General features: G+C 34.3%; 1 protein-coding gene across 12 annotated transcripts in view; it reads right to left on the reverse strand.

Annotated features, from left to right (window-relative positions):
• Nucleotides 1-21584, reverse strand: part of EHBP1 (EH domain binding protein 1) — a 365951-nt gene that overhangs the window by 39246 nt on the left and 305121 nt on the right. For 9 of the 12 annotated variants that reach the window (XM_078444539.2, XM_078444536.2, XM_078444535.2 and 6 more), the window contains 5 exons: nt 13664-13771; nt 10318-10442; nt 7820-7958; nt 7521-7627; nt 4759-4882 (listed from right to left, as the gene is read on the reverse strand). In XM_078444539.2, the coding sequence (XP_078300665.1) occupies nt 4759-4882; nt 7521-7627; nt 7820-7958; nt 10318-10442; nt 13664-13771 (603 nt within the window). The remainder of the gene's footprint in view (nt 1-4758; nt 4883-7520; nt 7628-7819; nt 7959-10317; nt 10443-13663; nt 13772-21584) is intronic. The other 3 variants (XM_078444543.2, XM_078444541.2, XM_078444542.2) reach the window with 1 other exon arrangement.

Consider the following 21584-nt stretch of genomic DNA (forward strand, 5'->3'; position numbering starts at 1 on the left):
GAAGCAGGAACTATGTCATGTGGTGTCTGGAAGTTGGACTCCAGAGCCCAACTGGGTTTGGGTCCTGACTCCACCACTTTTAAATGTATGAATTGGGCAAGTTCTTTCTCTGGGCCTCAGTTTCCTCACTGAAAAATGCTATTTTTAATAGTCTTGGTTATTAATGGAACCTATCTCATAGGGCCATTGTGAAAAACAAGGAAATGATATATGTAAAGCATTTTCCATAGAGCCAGACATAGTAAGCATGCAATAAATACTGGTTATTACAAATATTTTCATCTTTCGGCAAAGATAATGGATAATTCTGGAGATTCAAAGTGGAAAGTTTCCAATAACAACCTAAATAATTTTATTTTTATTTTTCTGTGGGCCCAATTTCCTGCTTTAAAGCAGCTTTAATGCTGCATTTGGCTCCTCAAGAGCTGAGGTAAAGAAACATTCTGAGGAATGTGTAGAAAAGTTATTTCTTTTAACTCTTTGATTCTTATTCTCCCTGAGTACATTTAATATTTTTAAATGGTCAGTTAGGTTTTTGTAGTGGATAGTCTACAAAAAGTACCCAACTTACATACAAAATGTCAACTTGGAATGCACATGTTTCTAATTAGTAAGTCTTACTGTTCCTAAAGAAATAAATCATTCTAAACTTTAGGTGCTAGGTATTTAAAAGTTCCTCCTCTGTAGAAATTTAAAAAAATAAAATAAAAAGAACTGATGGAAAAAAGTTCTTTAGTATTTGCATAAGGATTTTACAGATCCCAAGGTAGGATGGCAGAACACACACACACACACACACACACACACACACACACACGCACACACGCACACACACACGCACACACATGCACAAGCACAAGCACACGCGCACACACACGTGTTATTTAGTATTCAGGCTAGTTTAGGATTACTCATTTTCAGAAATAACCAGTCATATGAGTCCCCACAGCTGCTCTGTCTCTGCCAATGACATACTTTCTCCAAATGGATGTTGGGATCTCAAGCCCTTTCCCTGCCACTGCCATTCTCACCCCTGGTATATTGTCATCTTGCTGCAGGATCCACTGAAGTGCTCTATTACATTCCTTTGCTGCTTTCTTGTTAGAGCCTTCTCCTGACATGCCAGGAAAAATGCCCAGTGGTCTAGGCCACCATCCAGGCTCCACCTTTCTTCCCATCAAGATGCAAGAGTTTCAGAGCTAAAGGGGTTGATACTTAAAACCCAGAACTACTCAAGTTCTGGGAACTGAGGACTGAGGCCTAGGGCAACTACTAGCATTATTCTAGTGGTATTTTATTTATTTTTTAGAGCATTTTTTTAAATGCTTATTTCTATATTTTGAGATAGAAAGGGTGGGGGGAGGAGCAGAGAGAAAGAGGGACAGAAAGAATCCCAAGCAGACTCTGCATGGAGTCTGATGTGAGGCCCAAACTCACGAACCATGAGATCATGGACTCTTAACCGACTGAACCACCTAGGTGCCCCTCTAGTGATATTTTAAATTAATAGGGTTTTGTGGGTTTGTCTGGCTGGAGGATGCTAATAACAGTGCTTCTTTTGGAAAATGTATTCTCAGTTCTGCAAAATTATCTTCTAAATAAATTTTGCAACCCATTTAAAAGTGAGTGGATTCCCTCAAAAAGTTAAATAGAGAATTAACATATGACCCAGCATTCCAATCTTAGGTATATACCCCAAAGAACTGAAAAACAGGGATTCAAAGAAATGCCTGCACACAATGTTCATAGTAGCCAGAAGATGGAAACAACCCAAATGTCCATCAATGGATGAATGAATAAACAAAATGTGGTTATATGCATATAATACAATATTATTCAACCACAAAAAGGAATGAAGTAGTGGTACATGTTATAATATGCATGAAGCCTGAAAACATTATGTAAATTCAATGAAGCCAGACACTAAAGGGCGACTACTATTTGATTCCACTTATATGAAATATCTAGAATAAAGCACATTTCTAGAGACAGAATGCAGATTAGAGATTCCAGGGGGATTACAAGAGGAGAAAATGGGAAATTATTGTTCAATGAGCACAGGCTTTCTGTTTAGGGTGATGAAAACTTCTGGAAATAGTAGTGATTGTATAACACTGTGAATGTATTAAATGGTACTGAATTGTATGCTTTAAAATGGTCAATTTTGTGATACGTGAGCTTCAAATCAATAAAGAAATATGCTCAGTATCTAGAAGTATATAAAACTTGAAGTAGCAGATAAAGTATGTTTTGTTCTATAAAGAACATATGGTGGGAAAAGAGGACTGACTTAAGAGCTAGAAAACCCAAGAAGTCCAGTTTAAGCCTTAACTCGGCCATTACTACTCAGGCCTTCTTAAATGAGTCATTTCCCTCTCTGAGCCTCAGTTTCATCATGTAAGGAATATGATACCATCTGCTCTGCTTAATTCTGAGGATGAGATTCAGAAACGGCATAGCAAACTAATATGTCAGGGAAAAAGTACTAATTGCTATAATAAATGGAAAGTTGGAAGCATTGGAACCCCAAAAAGGAAAAGGATGAATATATACTTTCTCTTTCTAACACCTTATCTCTTACTTCAGATGCTAACTAGGCTTTAGGCAAATCTTGAGAAACAATTATTTGGTCTGGAAGAGGTTCAGTATAGTCCAGGGTAATTGCTGGAGCTTACCAAGCTGGGGAACAAAGGCAATTTTAGTCTGAATGTGCAGTAGCCAACCCAGTCTAGATCAGATTCTGTCTTGTGCAGTAAGCAATATAAAGCCCCAAAGGGATGCTAGAATCAATCTGTAGTCCATGACTATCTTTCAGATTATAAATGGTCTATAGGTGAAATGGGGCCACTTCAAAGCTTCAGCGGTAATATGTGGGATGGGAAGGAGAATTTCAGTCTGTTTTGGTTAGAACCTTCAATAAATCAGGCTCCAAGTTTGAAAAAAGGGAAGGAAACCGAATTTGTAGCTTTTTTTTCTAGTGGCACAAGGCTTCTTGTATAGTAACATCTAATTTATCCAATACAATGAGGAAAGGTGTTGAAAGAATTTGTTTAAAAAAATTAGTCTCTTCAAAATATTTAAAGGTAATAATTTTAAAATGTATACAGAAATTATACTACCTAGTATTTACATTTTTATATAGTTAACATAACTAATATTTTCAAAATCCCCTAGAAACCGAAGGGAAAATGCAAATATGAAATATATTAGTTTATGGGATACTTGTTGAATTCACACGAATGTACAAGACTGAGCATACCTGTAAGTTGTTAAGGCAACAATAAATATGTTCTAGGTAATCTAGTATAATGGGAAGGATCCTGTATGATAGGGATCTGGTGACCTGAATTCTAGTCCAAGGTCAGGCACTTATGGATCTATGTGACTTGAGCTTTCCCTGTAACTCTGTCTCCACTGTACAATGAGAAGGTTGGACAATAGTGTTCAAAAGACAAGGTGTTTTGTTTTTTTTTTTTCTGGTTTTAAATTTTAAGCAGTAGAACCTTTTCTTTAAATGAACTCTTCCAAGAAGTCTGCTATTTCGAATAAATAAACTCAGAGCTGCTCTGTTTGAAGTAAGGTAGGAAATCCAGACGCCTGTCTGCTTTCTGCTCTCTTATTGTCCTGACAGCCCCGAGATGCCTCTGAAGAAGCTTTAGGGCTCCACAGAACACAGTTTGAAATCCACTGGGCCAGATAAAGCCAAAGGTCTCTTCCTGTTCTAATATGTTCTGATTTCACTAATGTAGGCATTTTCAAATGTCCCATATAAATGCTTATTTTTGGAGGAGTTTTTTAATTGTAAATATATTTTTGGCAAATAGAGAAGAAAAAGTTCAGGAAAGCTTTCCAATTCTAATCTACTACCATCATTTTACTAGTCTACTTTCACACGGCTAATAAAAGTAAAAAATTACTTATATTAAAGGAATGAATGTTCCACTTTATGTTTTGACATTTTTTTCTTAATATAATTTACTTTTAATTTGGTATAAAAATCTGAATTTATTTCTCATTTTTATGCTTCTTGTAGGAGCAGCATTTTAAACAAATGCATACATTCCTTTAAAATATACACATACACTGTTTTTTTTCCCCAGTAGCTCACTCTGCACTTAGATCTATACAATCACTATTGGCAATCAGCATTAAATGGCAATCTACCCTCTGGTTAGGAGCTAACTTGCTGCTCTAACCCATTTTTATAAACCTTCCTATATACTTTAATCCTTTCAAATGCAACTGTGACACAAACTATTACAGACTTTTAAAAACCTGTTCTCTTGGAAAAAAAAAAAAAACAAACTGTGGAGCATCAGTAACCAGATAGTATTCTCAAATTTCAGTGATCTAGTCCATGGAGCCGTCCCCTATGCATAGTGCTCTGTTTCATGCAGTACATGGCTTTAGCTGGCCAAATCTTTTTTTTTTCCCAATGAATCAGTAGAACAGTGAAGATCTTACTTTTTTTTTAAGCAGTGGCATATCAATGAGGCACAGATGTGTATTCCAACTCTGCATGGATGAGCACACTGTTCAATAGTGCTGGCTCACACGGTATCAGGGCGAGTTATCACTTCCCATGAAGGCACTCTTATCACCAGGGCCCAGAGAGGTGGCTGCAAATCGCAGCCTTTTTATTTTCAAGGCAGTTCTGCTGAACATTCAGGCTTCAAAGATTCACACTTCCAAAACTCTATAAGAGTTTGTGAACGCTCAATTTGCCAAAACTGTTTACAGTGTAATTGGGCACCGTACCTGTGTCCATGAGATAGCGAAGGCGCTTCTCCACCAGCGCGGCACGGGTGTCAATTTGCTTTTGCTCATTCTCTAGTGCTGCCAATTCTCCTACAACATACTGACTGGTGTCTTTGAACCCTTTCTGTTAACGAGAACAAACAGGAAGGAAAAAAAAAATCACTTGTAAGTTGCATTTTTCCTTTCTACAAACACTTAGTAAAGCACTTACCTAGAGAACCAAATAACACCGTTAGTATCACCCTTAGTATGAAAAAGCAACTCCCTGTGATTCAAGAAATTTTCATAAATGCTATGTATAGCAAAACTTTTGCAAATAGAGAAAATCTCAGCTGTTTAGTATTATATTTATAATTTAACACCCAGATTTGCCATATTTAAAAAGTTAATGCAGAGAAAAAAATTCTCCTTGAAGTCAGAGTTATTTAAGCATGGACGACGATAGAAGACAATTTTCCTTTTGGTGACTGTCAAAACAAACACCAATGACACATTTCATTCAAATGTGCAATATGCAAAAATGGAGCCTTACTAAGGAAATGATTCTTAAAGTATCTATCCTGAAAAACACAGACTTATTCTTACAAAAATACAAAATTAAAGAGATACATTTCTTGCTGTCATAGTAAATATACTATTTAAAATGCTTTTTAAAAATTATAAAAAAGAAGTTTCTAATATCTCCAGTTTTCCCTCCAGCTGGCTGCTGTACTTTAACATGTCGTTCTGTTGATACATCACTAATTATTGTAGCTGCGAATTCTAACTTGACAGGTGGTTTCAAACCTTGCTGCAAGGATCTAATGCAACTAGTGCACTGATTTGGTTAATCTCCCATCTAACCAAATTTGGATTTCAATTTGAAATGTTACTTTTTACAATCATCCATGTTTAAAAAATTATCCTTAGAAGTTTTATTTGAAGTAGCAGTTCTATTATAAAGTACCAGTAGAGTCTTAATTTTTATTTTCATATTACTCATTTAAATCATTAGGGGGTAGGGTTATTACTTGTGGTAGAGTTACAAAGAGATTAATTATGGCTCCCTTTGTAATACCTGTTTACCTTGTGACATTTCCAGAGCTAAGTTTCCCAAGTAGCTGAGGAATACTGAAGAAATGCTTAAGTGATTACTTTCACTACCACCATTACTAGCATCAGAATTTATAACATTATGTATTCAGAGAAACAAATATGAACAATCTCTTCTATCAAATCCCTTCCCTACATAGAAGCATATTAATCTCTAAGAAGCCCTGAGGAATTATCTTTGGGTCCTCCTTAAACAAGAAACAAAATCAAGAATTATGTTATTTATGAGCATATTCTGGAATCACCATGATCAATAAACACATCTAACCATACATATGACTTATCTATCTTTGGAACCGATAAATTCACATGTGAACTCTATATCAGCTTACTGTTAAACTGATTTTGGTGGTTGACAAACTTAAAGATCAAATGTATTTTAGGAAATCATAAAACTGATAATTTTTCAGTATAGTGTCATCAAATAAGTTACTGTATTTTTTAAAGACCCATAAAAATGGATATTCTCCCATCTCAATATGAAATATAACAAAATCATAACAGAATAAATGTAAATGGTAACTTTAAAATCTGGAATAACCTATCTGCCGTATAGCACAGCATTTCCAAAAAGGACTTTCCTTTTTTCATTCCCATACAAAGGGGCAAAACAAACATAGTCTGTAAAGACAACATGAGTAAGAAAGATAAAAGGAAGCAGAAATGATAAGCAACATATAAACTTCATTGTTTTTACAGACTGGCTCAGTTAAAAACAGTCACAAAGTTTATTACCAGATTTCTTTAGTGTGAGTATACAGTATACTCAAGTATTCTGCAACTTACAAATTATACCAAATATTCCATCTCGATATATGAGTGAGCTGTTCTGTGTACTAAAACCTTAGTACAACTTAAAAATGAGAAGTTTTTAAGGACCCTAATTTGTAGTCTGTAATCCTGAGTGCACTTATAAGGATTTAAAAATCCAGCAAAGACCATTTTAACAGTAAAAACAATGAAAATATTTACACAAACTACAGATAATAAAAAAGTAGCACCGCTCTTAGAGAGCTATGCTTCCAGACAAAAATTCAAGTTAAAACTTGTTCTTCCTGCTTCTGTCCCGCAGCTGTCCATCAAAAGCAGCTTTCTCCCTGCGGTCTATCAAATATTTCCCTCACAAATCAATTTTACACATGATCAGCCCATACCCCTACTGAGCTGAACCTCCCCGTTAATTAAGTGAAGAAATTACCATATATATTATATTAATGCAAACATCATTCAGCTAGTAATTCACGGCTGATCTGGATAATGGAAAGGTTGAACACCCATTAACCCAAGCCAACAAAATGGGTTGGCTGAGAAATTCTAGCAGGTCTCATGTGACTTTTCCCTCTAACTGCAGCTCTGCGGTATCTGCTATTGTAATAATTAAAATCCTCCTGGTAGATCAATACTGGAATCTCTTTATGGGAAGTGCCCTGATGGAAATGTCTCAAGGAAGCTGGGGCTGTGGAACTCTGAAAAATTCATTTTTTTTTATCTGACAATTATCACCACACTGCAGACTAATTCAACAGTGCACCCCTCTCACTCTGCTTTGAATGCACTGGAGATTGACATCTTAAAAAACCTAACATCTCATTTTAACAAATAAAGGCACTATTTCCACATACAGTTTGGAATTATCAGCAATCATGAAACCACACAAAAAATTAATATACATTAAGCACTTCATCTTCTGATGGCTTCCTCTGAGTTTCAGTTATCGCTGTCTTCTCCTCATTTCCTTTCTTTGTATCTTCCTGTATTGATCTCTGCCTTTTCATCTCTTAAAAAAAAGGGGGAAAGACATGTAAAATTATTATAAAGCTTGATATTTGTGTATTGAAATGTGGATTTACACTATCAGCTTATATATATATATATATATATATATATATATATATATATATATATATACATATATAGCTAAATACTATTAAATCATAAGATGGGAAAACATTTTTAAAAGTGTTCCTACCTGGTCTATTCTCAACATATTGACTGAAAGACTGAAGTTGAGTTTTTCTGACTGTAGAATCCTTGCTGAAAACAACAGGATTTCTAAATCGTTCTGTTGCTTTTTGTAATCGTTCAGTCCGGAGATCTTCTGTGCCATTCTAAAAGTAAAACAAATGTAGTTAAGACATCCTGATTGTATAAACGTGAAATTACGTATTAGCAGAACAACTTTTACTGATTTAAGAGAATGCCAAATTAGAAACTTTGTGAAAGAAAAAGGATTTCAAAGAGCTCTAAGTAGTTCAACTACAAGTGCTGTTGCCTGTAACCAAAACTTTGGGAGACATAGTTTAGATGGAGGATCACTCTTGATAACTTTGATTCATTAGATGCTGTAAACCCCTGTGTCTTCTCCCAATGATATGTATAATTTAAAAGCCATGGTGCTTCTTTCTGGTCCCCCACTATTCTGCCCCATCGGTTTGTACAGTCCCACAGACTTGTATGACAAGAAGAACTAGTTTCTAATTTTATGCCCATTGAGATAAACCACTAATGCTGGATGAAGGCTAAAAGGTAGGATTATAATACTACCCCACTGAACTGCATTTCATCAGCTATAACTTTCCAAAGCCAGATTTGTAAGTAAGCCCTTTACAGCTAAGGAAACTACAATTATCTTTTCCAGAGCTTCCTATGTTAATACTGGTAACAAATTCAAATGGTTCTATCAACAAGAAATATCCCAGAAGACTGAACTACTGCAGTGTGTGGAAGCTGCAGATACCGAGGTGCTGTGTACCAAACAAATATTTCATTTTATACCTAATCTTTTATTATTTTTATTAAGTGTTTTGAAAGTAAATAGGGAAAGGCTAAGATGCATGACTAATAGCTAAGCCTGCTGAATGCTGAAACTGGTTATCAAAAGCTACCAAGACTTTGCCCTTCCTCTGCATTGAGACAATCAGTAATGAGGGAGCCCTCCAATGGCCTATTCTCTAGCCTCAAGGAGGCCTGGGATACAGAATCCTCAGGGGAAGGTAACAGTTTATCCTTTTCCACAAACACAGAATGCCTCATTTATAAACGTGTAAACTGCATTTTATTAAAAAAAATAAAACCCCAAATCAATGCTGAAAGCTTCAAGAGAACAGATGGACTCTATATGTTCTTTATAAGCACCATTTAAAAAATCTTAACTAAAAAGATCCACACAAAGACAAGCTGTTTAAAGCACACCTTTTGTTGAAATAACTTTAAAAATTACCACATAAGAGATTTTTAGATAGCGAAACAATTTCATCTATTGAGACAATTAAACCTTAAGAATGAAAATACTCTCATTTTATTTTTTCAAGTTACAGAATATCTCTAGTATTAGTATCATGTACATACTATGCTAGCTATGTAGCTGGGATAAAAACAATTTTGGCTTTTATTTATTTGTTTAAGAAAAGTGTGTATTCTTATAGCTATTATTATAACTGCCCAATGGTTTAAAACTCAAGTCTTTACCAAAATAAACAAACACGGCTAAATTTTTTGAGGCCTGGCAACATGCTGAAATATCAGTGCGATTAGCCAGCAAATCCCATCTTAAGAAACGTTTTTATGACTAGGGACTTCTGCCACTTTACAAATGTATTCCTCTAAACCCACTAATTCAGTTAGCCTTTTCAATCCATTGTATTATTCTTAGGCCAGCATCATTCTGCATTAAATCCACTGCAGAAAGCTAAATTGAACGCAAAAAATCAGACCTGATCCAGGCTTCCTTTTGTTCAAAGATAGAGACCAAAAGTCCTCTGGTGCTGCCACACACTTTCATCACCAATTTATAGAAACCAACAGTATAAGGGAAAAGCAATGAAAGTCATTGTTTTGGGACTTCAAAGCATCTGTGTGTCAGAGGAAGGAAATCCTTTCAGTCAGCAGGGCAGTCCCCATAGTCCGCAGGTGGGTGAAAAGTTATACAGGACTAGAAGTGCCCTAAAGCTACAGAAATATTAATTACGCCATGAGAGGAAGAGAAGGATGGCTTGTTGAGGATAGTACAAATAGCCTAAATAATAATAATCTTCATGTGACATTTGGCTAAAATATTACTTATACAAGTTAAGATTCATATTGGCACACAACACTTGCAAGTATCTTTATATACAATCACATACCATCTTCAGTTATTAATTAACATTAATTCTAATTCATCTAAACAGGTCAGAGGTTGAGGGTAATAGAAAAAATGCTGGAATTCTCTTAGCAATATTCTTCCTAGCAAATATATATACATATAGAAGTTGAAAACAGTTTCTACACTCATGAACACAACAAATTAAAGTAGTAGTTTCTCTGGAAAGCAGTGATTACCATATTGCTACTTAATTGATTTGCTATTCAATAAAAAATGTCTATCTTAATCTTAATGTGAAGAACTTGTAAGAAATTGATTTTAGGTTTATAAAGTGCCAGTGGAAGCTAGAATGCACACAGAGACAAATATTTTAAACAATTTACCTTAATGTCTTGCTCTGAGCTCTCAGTTATAGCTTTCTGTGCAGCACTGGAAAGTGAATTTGCCACCTGTGGCTGAGCCTCTAGGAGCTTCTTTAGCTTCAAGTCCACCAACTTAGTGTTTTGTTCTGTTAAATACACAAATACTATGAATAACTGAGATGCATTGAGATATGTAGGCTATCAATTTAGGAGACATCACAAAAATATTACTATATTTTTAAAAAAGACATTAGATTTGTGAAGGAACCTATCAGACCTGACAAATGCACAACTCTTCATATATATATAAACTGTAATACATACTATATAACTATAGTATAAATGAGTAGTCTTTAGGTATGTTAACTATACATTTTGTTAATTGAGATACAATAGATATGTAACATTATATAAGTTTAATGTGTACAATGTGATTTGATACATTTATATAATGCAATATAATTACCACTGTAGCATCAGTTAACTCCTCTATCACATCATATAATTATCATTTCTTTTTTGTAGTGGGAACAACTAAGATAGAATCTCTTAGCATATTCTTCATATACATGTATATACACACACACACATATACATGTATATATAATCATATATATTTTTCTCCCCAAATCAGTCCCCTTAAAGAATATAGTCAATATACCTTAAGACCATTCAGTTGCATCATATAGTTAATAGTAGCTATGTTTACCTGAAAACCTAAGCCTGCATTCGATGTATACATTTATATAAGTAACTGCATAGGTTATACATAATAAAACAAACTATCTACAAAGTAGATATCTAAAAGGGGCAATACAATTTATTCTTGTTACATTATTTCATTTTCAATTCTTCTAGTATATTAAATTTATACACATAATACCATATTAAAACAAGTTCTCAACATGACTCAGTCATGTATACATTGTTGGAATCAATGTTTAAGTGTGTACATTTATACCCAGCATTAAAATAGGGCATATGTTTAACAAATACCTTAAAATTAGAGGGCAGAAACACAACAATCATATTTTGGAATATAATAATTATGGATAGAAATTTAAAATAAATAAAACATAGCTACAACTTTTAAAATAAATAATTTCAAATTAATTTTAGCAAGTACACTAATCTTTAATAATAAAATAATTCAGAAACAAATGGAAACAAATAATTATATTTAAACAAATTCACTCAAAGGAACTGTTTAATAAAATGGTTGTTAAAAGACATGCCAACCATTTGGTGAATGATATTTTTCATAAAGATTAATAAGTTTTCTAATTATAAGACTCTTAATAAATGCTATTATCATTACTTTCATGCAAATTGGTCAGTTTATATTGCCAGGCTTCTCTTTTAAACAATATCTGATGAACTATGGTCAAATCAAGATAAAGATTAAACAATTTATTATTAAAACATTATGACTTTTATATACATATTAAAAAAAGAATTTTGGGGAAAATAAAGAAAGGCTAAAAATCATAAAACATGCTACGTGCTTCCAGATTCCAATTTGCACTCCTATTTCTTATTGCCATGAACTAAACTATAGTGTGGATTGGAAAGTCTGTCCTATGTACAGGCCAACACTTACTGGCATGCCTGAGAATTGTAAACAATGTTTTACTTAACTCCAAAACCAAAAAGACTGAGAGGTGTTTTGTTTGACATACATGAAGAAGGAGTTTTTAAAAAGGACAAGAGTCAAGCTGGTTAACCCTAATATATATATTTTTAATGTGAATGAAGTATTGGAAGTATCACTTTCATTTTTTTAAAAATTTGTTTTATTATTTTCTTAAGTAATCTCTGTGTCTAATGTAGGGATCTAACTCATGACCCTGAGATCTAGAGTCACATGCTCTACCAACTAAGCCAGCCAGGTGCCCTTAGCCCTAATATTAACCAACCATTAAAGTAGCCCACCAAGTTGCTGTAACTAAAATGAGAAAATTCCCCCCACCTTACCTAAGAAATGACTAATTTTTCCTATCTTCATACTCTACTGCAAAATCAGAAAATATGTATCATTTACTGTCAATGATTTTATACTTCCATAAACTGAATCTTGAGGCTTTAATTCTATACCTGTAAATGCCCTCAGCAGTAGTGTTACTGGTTTCTGATAAAGCCTTCAGTGGTGGTTGTGGTAAGGGGGTGGGTAAGCAACAACAATCTTTTCCAAAAAGAAAAAAGAAATCTACTATATTTTAAATAGAAAGAAATAAAAGGTAGTCCTAATTTTGGGTTAAACATTTAAATTTTTTCCTTAAATATCAGCATCTCCCTGGATTTGCACAATTATAAATATACTGATTTCCATTTAGTAAAAGTGTAGTTTAACACTAGGCCATGAAGGAGTGACTGAGAAAGGGCATGGGTTTTCTTGGGTGCTCCCTAAAGTCAGGAAGTCCTTAGCTGATTATATTTTGGAGAAATAACACCAGGTTTCAAACAGAAGAAGCAATAAAACAGGTTAGCACTGCAGGACCATGCCAGGGTTAGGAAAAAGAATACCTGTTTTCACTCCCTTTAGATTTTTACAGGAAAAGATAAATATTAGGGACCTCACTTCCTCACTTTTAAGTCTAGAGAGATTGCCAAACACTTTTTACTGCTAGAAGAATTCAATTCAATAAGCATTTATGGAACCTCTCAGGTATACAAAGCTTTTGATTACTATCTGACGCTGACTTATAAAGGTAATGCATCTAGAACGCTCAACTTTTAAAGCAAGAGTATTTTATATTTTAAACACCAACTCAGTGATTATTGGTATAATATTTACTGACATAAGATATGAGATTAATAGCAGTCTGTATAAGCAGTTTTCAAAGTGTCTTATTGTAATTAGTTATTAAATAGTGTAAATTAATTTATTAGTACTATGTAAATATTTAGAGTAAGCACAAAATTTGCAAAATAATATTACAAGTAAGACTATCAATTCTAAACCAAGTCAGAAAATCTGATCCATGGTTGAGGTTTACATTTGAAGTATTCCATAGATACTACATCTATACCTTACAACATCACATCAAAATATTTATGCTGAGATGGGAACCAATGTTTGAATGCCTATAAGTTGTCTCATATAACATAAAATATAAAAATGAACTTTAGTAATAAGAGAATGCAAACTATAATTTATTCCAATTGTATTGCTAATTTTAACACTAAATCTAAAACAAAATAACATAAAATTGATGGAAAGTGGACTTAGCTAAATGATTTGTGAGGGCATAAGATGTAATAAAGCTACAGAAAGAATTTATTATCATTATTGATGAGGTAATAATAAAAATATAATTATAAAGTGTGCCATGCAGCAGGATGCAAAATATTTATAATTTGAAATTACCGGGAGTATCAAGGTCATTTTCTAAGTTAGTAAGTTCATCTCCACCTCCTACAACAAAGCCTTCAGGAATCTCCTCGTTAGTATCTATCTCAATATTATCATTTTCATCTGTAGGAACATGTAGCAATAATGTTAGTATATTATTCTATTTTATATCATTCATCCAAAACACTAAAGTAGAAAACCCAGTATTTTAATGACAGTTATTCAAATATAGTCTGACACAGATCAGCAAGAAATCAGTTTTAAGTCACTTTTCACTACTGGATTAACATTTGTATTTTACATTCATATGTCAAAGATGAATTGTCACATCAAAGAAGTTACCAAGGTTTTGACAATTTGTCACATGCGGTCTCTGAATCTCTGAGTTCATCAAGTCCCTATATTTTAAAATGTAATGTGTAAGTAATCTCTAACAACAGACATACAAAAATAAAGTTGGTTTACTAATAAAGTCATCAAATAATATTTCTAGATTTCACCTTTTTAGCAGTTATGAGATATAAATGTATAAAGAAACAAATCCTTCTACATAAACTTGTAGCTATATTTATATCATTTGTATGAAGACTTGAGTGCTTTTCCACTATTAATGAATATTATCATGAAATCATTATGGAAAAATTAAGAGACATGATTGAGACTGGAACAGACAGTACCTTATGCAAAAGAAAGTTCAGAAACAATTAGAACAGTACATCTTGGGAGACTGAAAGCTGAAAAAAGTTAGTATTGAAAATTAAATACACGGAAATGAGGAAGTCACGCTAGTTTTTATACACTTAGTAAAACGTTTTGGATCACAATTAGTTGAGGTTTTTTTTTTTTTACATTAAAGTTTTTTTTTATATACTTTTTTCCTTTCTAAATCCAAGTGATAAAACTGGGTTAAGTAATTTTGAATTTTATGCATTTGAAAAAGCACAGCAATAATTTGATTTGCATGTAAGAGGTTTAGCTTTAAATTCTGTTACTGACAGGCAGTGTACCTTTTGGAGAAATACCTGTCTAGCCCTGAAAGTTAAAGAATATCCCTACTACTCTACCATTAACCTTTTATTGGGCAACTTTTATTAATAATGAGGTATTCCAACATCATTTCAAGTGAGAAATTCCAAAATTCTATACTTTTGGCTTCATCCTTCAATATTTGTCCTTTTCCCTGTATACCTTTGTGTTCGATTTTGGGCCTTCCCAAGTAAATACTTATTATGATCATTAATATTAATAACAATAGTTTACTTTTATTGAAGACATCCCACATACTATGTATGTCATTTATAAGAACACAACAAAGAAAAAAAAAAGATTAATAAATTCCCCTAGGGAAAAACATTGCTAAATGCTTTCAAATTGCCAAGGCATTATACTTGGCTACATTATTTAAGTACAATCAGTTGAGAGATATTTTCTAATCAGTTGGGCTTAGCACAACTAATTTCATAAATGTTAGCATCTTCATTATCCTTAAAAATTCTTCTCTAAGTAATTTTGCAGTAAACGTGAATGAACAAGTATTTCCTGAGGACTAAAAAAGTGTTTATAAGACTTCCTTGTATTACTCTGTCAGAGATAGTTCACTATCAGTAGTTTTTAGAGTGTTGCTGCCAACTAGCCTCTACTAATTATTACTGACCATAATTAATCTAGAGTGAAAGCACAAAATTCAACATTCATTCATTTGTTTATTCCAGAAACTTCTACTACATATTGTATCTACAATTTACAAAACACTGCTAGATGTTGAGGAGATACCGAGTTTATCTTATTCCACCTTAAAGATATACGTTCAAGTGATTACAAAACCATATACAACAGGTAAGTGTTATGGGATAAAAATAAGTTACAGAGAAAATTCAAAAAATGAAAAGATTTCTCTTTGCCAACAGTACCAGGAGTTGTTCTTCAGAAGCATTAACCTTCGAAGCATTTAAAATTAAAAAAAAATTTTTTAACGTTTATTTATTTTTGGGAGAGAGAGAGAAAGAGAGAGAGAGACAGAGCCTGAGTGGGGTAGGGGCAGAGAGAGGGAGACACAGAATCTGAAGCGGGCTCCAGGCTGTGAGCTGTCAGCACAGAGCCCAATGAGGAGCTTGAACTCATGGACCGTGAGATCATGACCTGAGCTGAAGTCAGACACTTACAGACTGAACCACCTAGGCACCTCCAAAGCATTTTAAAGGGAAATAATGTGAGGTAAGACTTGAAAGGTAAAACTGCAGAGAGCCTTGAAGGGCAGAATGGGAAGTTTAAATTTTACTTGTTAAGAATGGAGAGATACTGGTGTTCTAACATGATCAGCACTGAACTCTTTAAGAGTAGTCTATAAAGTAATTTTCTATCGAAGTGTCTTATTGTAATCAGTTGTGAAATATGTATAAAATAATTAATAGTAATATAAGCAATGAAGTTTATGACTTTTATAAATTACAATGGCTTTAATATTATTCCTAAAATATCACTCTTGCTTATAGTCTGATATGCCTTCCTATGTGAAAGAAAAAGTGGTCTAAGGATTGCCCACAGAAGTGTACAATGTATGTGACATCATCCTTGATGTGAGTGAGATTGGTGACCTAGATGTCAGACTGGAGAACTGAAAGGAAATCAAGGTCAGAGACTGCTATAACCTCCAGGCAAGCAGCACAGAGAGCCCAACCTAGTATACAAGAATTGGAAGTGGGTATAATGCAATTTGAAAACTACTGATGGGATACTGGGTGGTTGGGGAGAAATACTGAGAAGGAGAAGGGTGAAGCAGACATCAAAATTGACCCTCTAGTCTGAGTGACTAAAAGGATGGCATCGCTATGAAAAGAAATGCTAAGTCTGGAAATGTGGTCAGATATGGGTATTTTCAGTTTCCAGGGATATGCAGAAAATTGTATTTCCCTTCATTATCCATGTATACTGGGTTCCAGTGTCACGTTAAATAGGTGGCATTCATTTTATTTCCAGCTAAGTGAACTCTATTTACACTACCACTCATGAACAATGCTGAGTGTTTATATATGTATTGTTAACCTCAGATAAAAGGATTACTATTTGAGAAAGCAAGAGTAAAAAACTGATCTACGCAGCTCAAGTCTTCTTAAGAATGGATTTCTACTTTTCATTCCCTGATTTCAGTTTTAGCCCAATCCCTTGAATTCTTTTCAACAGTTACTGTTACAACACATTTCTTCACACCTGTGGTAATAGTCTAAATGCATTCTAGCAGAAACAAAGTACATGTGTGTTTGTGAAAGATATTACATATTATGTGTATGACATCTATCTATCTATGTATCTATCTATCTATCCATCCATCCATCCTTCCATCTTTATGGCTAATCACTGAAAACCCAGCAGGTGAGGATGGTGGAAAGTAAATTAGAGATCCAACAGAAGTTGGTTTATAAATATGGCACATATAATGTATGTAGGAAAAGGTAAAAGGAGATTGGCTATGTACTGGAATGAGAAAGTGCATTCCAGTTGACGCTGAGCAGTACTATAAGCAAAATGGGAATCCCAGTGATATATTCATAGCACAGCAATAAGGGTAGTCTTACAACACTTATCATTTATAAATAAATTAAATGGAAAAACAGGGTATCTGGTGATGGTAAAAAAAGAATATCCACACTTTCACAAAAAGAAGCTGAAGTGATCATAAAAACATATTTAGAAAAAACTTCAGAAAATACGTTCAGAAAAAATTTTCTCACTTGTATCATGATTTTTTAATTCTCACTGAAGTCCCCTATAAAATTAATAACTTGTTATTATAGGTAACAACATTTGTTATTCATAATATATATTATATATAGTTATTTATAATATAACAATTATCAAATATCAATGATAATAAAATCAAACATAAGACAGAAAACGCAATGCAAACATAATTATTAACAGAAGCTGAATATAAAAATTATTGAAGACCTACAATATTTCATTTTGGTTTAGCAAATTTAGATAAATCTATTTGCCATAACTGAAATGAATACAAACATATTCATGGACAAAATTAAAAAAAAAAACACATTTCCTTTATACACTTGAAATGCAAAAACAAAGTAACACTACTTTATATAAATCAAAGAGAGGCAACAATGTCAGTGCAAAAGTTAAATGACACTAACCTAACTCAAACCAAAGTGATAAGCTATAGAATAAACACATATGTATAATGAATAAAATATATATATTTAATATACCATATAACATAATAATAAAGATATGACACAATATAATCTTAAAACAGGATAGATACCTTTTTCCAAGTGTCAGTGGACCATTAACAAAAAGTTAACATTTAATTTGTCAAAATAAAAACTTATTAATTCCCAAAGCAGAAATTCAGGCCATACTCTCCAACCACAACACTATACAGCTAAAAATGAAAGTACCAAACTTTGTCCCCAAATACCTGCACCTTGTCAAGTAAAGATCAATATAATAAAATGAACCCACGAGTTTGCTACATAGAACCAGGATTTCTTTTTAGGTGGATATTAATGTTTATTTTTGACAGAGAGACAGAGTGTGAGTGAGGGAGGGGCAGAGAGAGAGGGAGACACAGAATCCGAAGCAGGTTCCAGGCTCTGAGCTGTCAGCACAGAGCCCGATGCGGGGCTCAGACTCACAAGCTGTGAGATCATGACCTGGGCCAAAGTCCGACACTTAACTGACTGAGCCACCCAGGCGTCCCCTAGAACCAGGATTTTAAAATTATAGGTCTACAACTACAGAATGATGCAGAAATTGAAAAAAAACATGTAGTATGCACAATATCACCTGATTCTCTCATATGCCCTAAAATTAAGTCAAAAGGAAGACAAGTAAAAGCTATAGCTCCTTGGACAGATATGATTCTGTTATTTCACAAGAATTAGGCTATTTCTGGTTGCAAGAGGATGCGAGTGGGTTGCTTGAATATATGGCTATATACCTGGCTTAAAATGCTTTGTGTATATTTTCTGTGGACACCATGAAGCTGAATACGCGTCACTTCAAACTTACTAAGTTTCCTTTCCTCACTAAGGCAGGTTGCTGCTTGAGAAAAGAAAAAAGCAAGTGTTTCAAGCAAGCATTGAGTCTGAGTAACAATCGTGTTTAACATATTCCCCAGGCTATGCTTCCACATTATTATTTCAACTCTTGACCACTCCCTCCGTTGTTCCTCTGGATCACTGCTTCCAAAATCTTCCCATCCTCATCCTCCATCTAGGCTGGTCCCTACTAATTTCTCTCCCCTTTCACACTATTCCTTATTCAGACCTGATGATTCCCACTAGACAGTGGAAGAGTAGATACTAATTTGTTAATTTTCCCCCTGACTTATCAACCTCATAAGGTCATTTTCCCTTAGGAATTAGACTCTTGTGAATCCAAGTGAATTTCTAATTTGCTATGCAAAGGTCAGCAAACTATAGCATGGGGGCAAAATCTAGCCCACTATAGTTTTGGGGTAAATAACTAGCACATCCATTAATTTACATAATGTTCAAGGCTACTTTCAGGTAACAAGGGCAGAAGTGAATAGTTTAAATAGAGACCATATGGCCTTCAAAGCCTAAAATATCTACTCTAGCTTTTTTTCCCCCCTTTTTAAACATTTTATTTATTTTTGAGAGAGAGAGAGAGAGAGAGACAGTGTGAATGGGGGAGGGGCAGAGAAAGACAGAGACAGAATCTGAAGCAGGCTCCAGGTTTTGAGCTATCAGCACAGAGCCTGATGCAAGGCTTGAACTCACAAACTGTGAGATCATGACCTGAGCCGAAGTCGGACGCTTAACCAACTGAGCCACCCAGGCGCCCCTCTACTCTAGCCTTTTTCAGGAAGTTTGCTAAATCCTGGCCTAGCACAGTGACTATCATGGCTCACTAGATTAATGTGTATGTATAATGGTTGAATTTCAGGCAGGATTTTTACCCTCTCCCTTGTCCTAAAGGTCTCTTCCCCTACTCCCAGCCTCAACAGCTTCTGAGCAGACCTAGTCTGCTCCATATTTATGAAGACAGACCGATATCCATCAGGCAATAGCCTTGTTCCACTTGTAGTGGGTCAACCTTAGCTCTGATTAAGAGCCTACCATCTTATATGTGGCTGCCTTCAGTATCCAAAATATAGTGTATCCCACAGGTGAAACGGATCCTGATCACTCTGGTTCTTAGGGAACACAATCTAGCTTTGACAAGTCTTCATAAGGTATCTGGTGAATCCCATCCCATCTTTATTTCACCTGGCTTTCCCTGTTCTAGTCTACACTTCTTTGCTAGAATGAATCTAATCCTGGATTCTGCAGGTCCAATCCTCACTCGTCTTTTATTTACTTTGTTGACTGTTGACTGTTAAATGATGCCAAAATCAGGTCTTCACATTCCCTAGTTACCAAGTAGGGAAGATATGCATTCGTTGGGTTGTCACACTGATGGAAGTCTCTCCATCTAGTCTAGTCCTGGCTTAGCCTCAACTGGAATTGGATGTTAGTGATAAGACGAATTACACAGATGACCCTTCCTATGACTCTCCACAGATGCAGAAAAGCTTGGCTTTGACTATTAGAAGGCAAATACCTGATTGATGGGGGCAAAGAGTTTATCCATAAAAATAAAATAGATTTAAAAGATATAAAAATAGATACAAGAAAGAAAAAATGAATTATCAGTGTGCTTGAGTCTTCTAAACAGTAGATTAAGTACCACCTTAGACTAGGAGGAGAAAGAAAAAATGAGAAGGGATAAAGTTGGTAGAGCTCATCAAAAGAACAGATCAGGAGGGTACTACATGGACAAGAGAGCATTGAGAGACAGTCAGCACCAGTGCTGGAGAAGACTTGAGAGTGAGCTCCACTCATGGTCTATGATAATGCCTTTGTTGTTCTCCAGCGACATCTGCCTGAACCCTGAGGCTTCATTTTAATATTAACCAAACTATCTACAAATAGTAATAATTAATAATTAAAACTTTTAATTCTTAGCCTTCCCAGAGTTTACAGCTTATTTAAAATAGTGTTATTATTTGCTCACCACTGAGAAAAAAATAAGAGAGACACTGGATACCTCTCTATCCTATTATTACTGTTCTCCTATGGGTTTATAATGCCACAGGAAGGGAGCATTAGTAGCTTTAGAACACTTTATCTGAAGGGTTAAGAATATAAATTTTTTTCTGTATTCCAAGATACAAGGAGGCAAAGATTTTTACAACTTACTTAGAATACCTGGAATTTTTCTGATACCAAAGAAACATCTTGTTATTAATAGTTATAAAAGCAAATTATGATAGTATTATATAAGTGTGTAGCCATGAGTAGTTACTGATGTTACTATAAAACTGTAGTAAGAGAGGGTAGAAATTGCATTAAAAATTCTGAGTGATGGGAGTTGAAAAGTAAGATGAAGGCTTTAAGAAGATAAAAACATTCTGACAAGACCAGAGGAACAGACACACAGCTGTTTAGGGAAGCAGCTTTCAGATTTATGAGACATAAAGTTATATACTACAGGCATTAGCTGGCATTCTCTACAACACTAAGTTTTTAAAATAAGGAATCAACTAGAAATAACAGCAGTAAATTTCAGTTTACTTAGAAGAAACTTATCATCAACCTAGAAATAGCTTACCTCTGCTACAGTTCTCTAAGGTCTTATTCAAGTCCACACTTGCCTACTCTTCAGAATGATCCTAGCATTCTAAGATTAACTAAGGACAAGTACCTGGCATGTTTTGGTAGATAAATAGGTTATACACCTTTGGAAAAAAAAAAAAAAAAGAAAACAAAAACCCACAAGCCTCTTGAATATACTCCTCTTAAACAAAAATGTAAAAAGTTCCAAGTTAAAGATGCCCAAGGTGAGCATTAAGAGGCAAAACCAAAATTGCCTTTAATTATATACGTAATCCTTGTCCCAACATCAAGCTTAGAAT

The sequence above is a fragment of the Panthera onca genome, chromosome A3 (genome assembly GCF_046562875.1).
Source record: "Panthera onca isolate mPanOnc1 chromosome A3, mPanOnc1 haplotype 2, whole genome shotgun sequence".
In the NCBI taxonomy this organism is placed as follows: Eukaryota; Metazoa; Chordata; class Mammalia; order Carnivora; family Felidae; genus Panthera; species Panthera onca.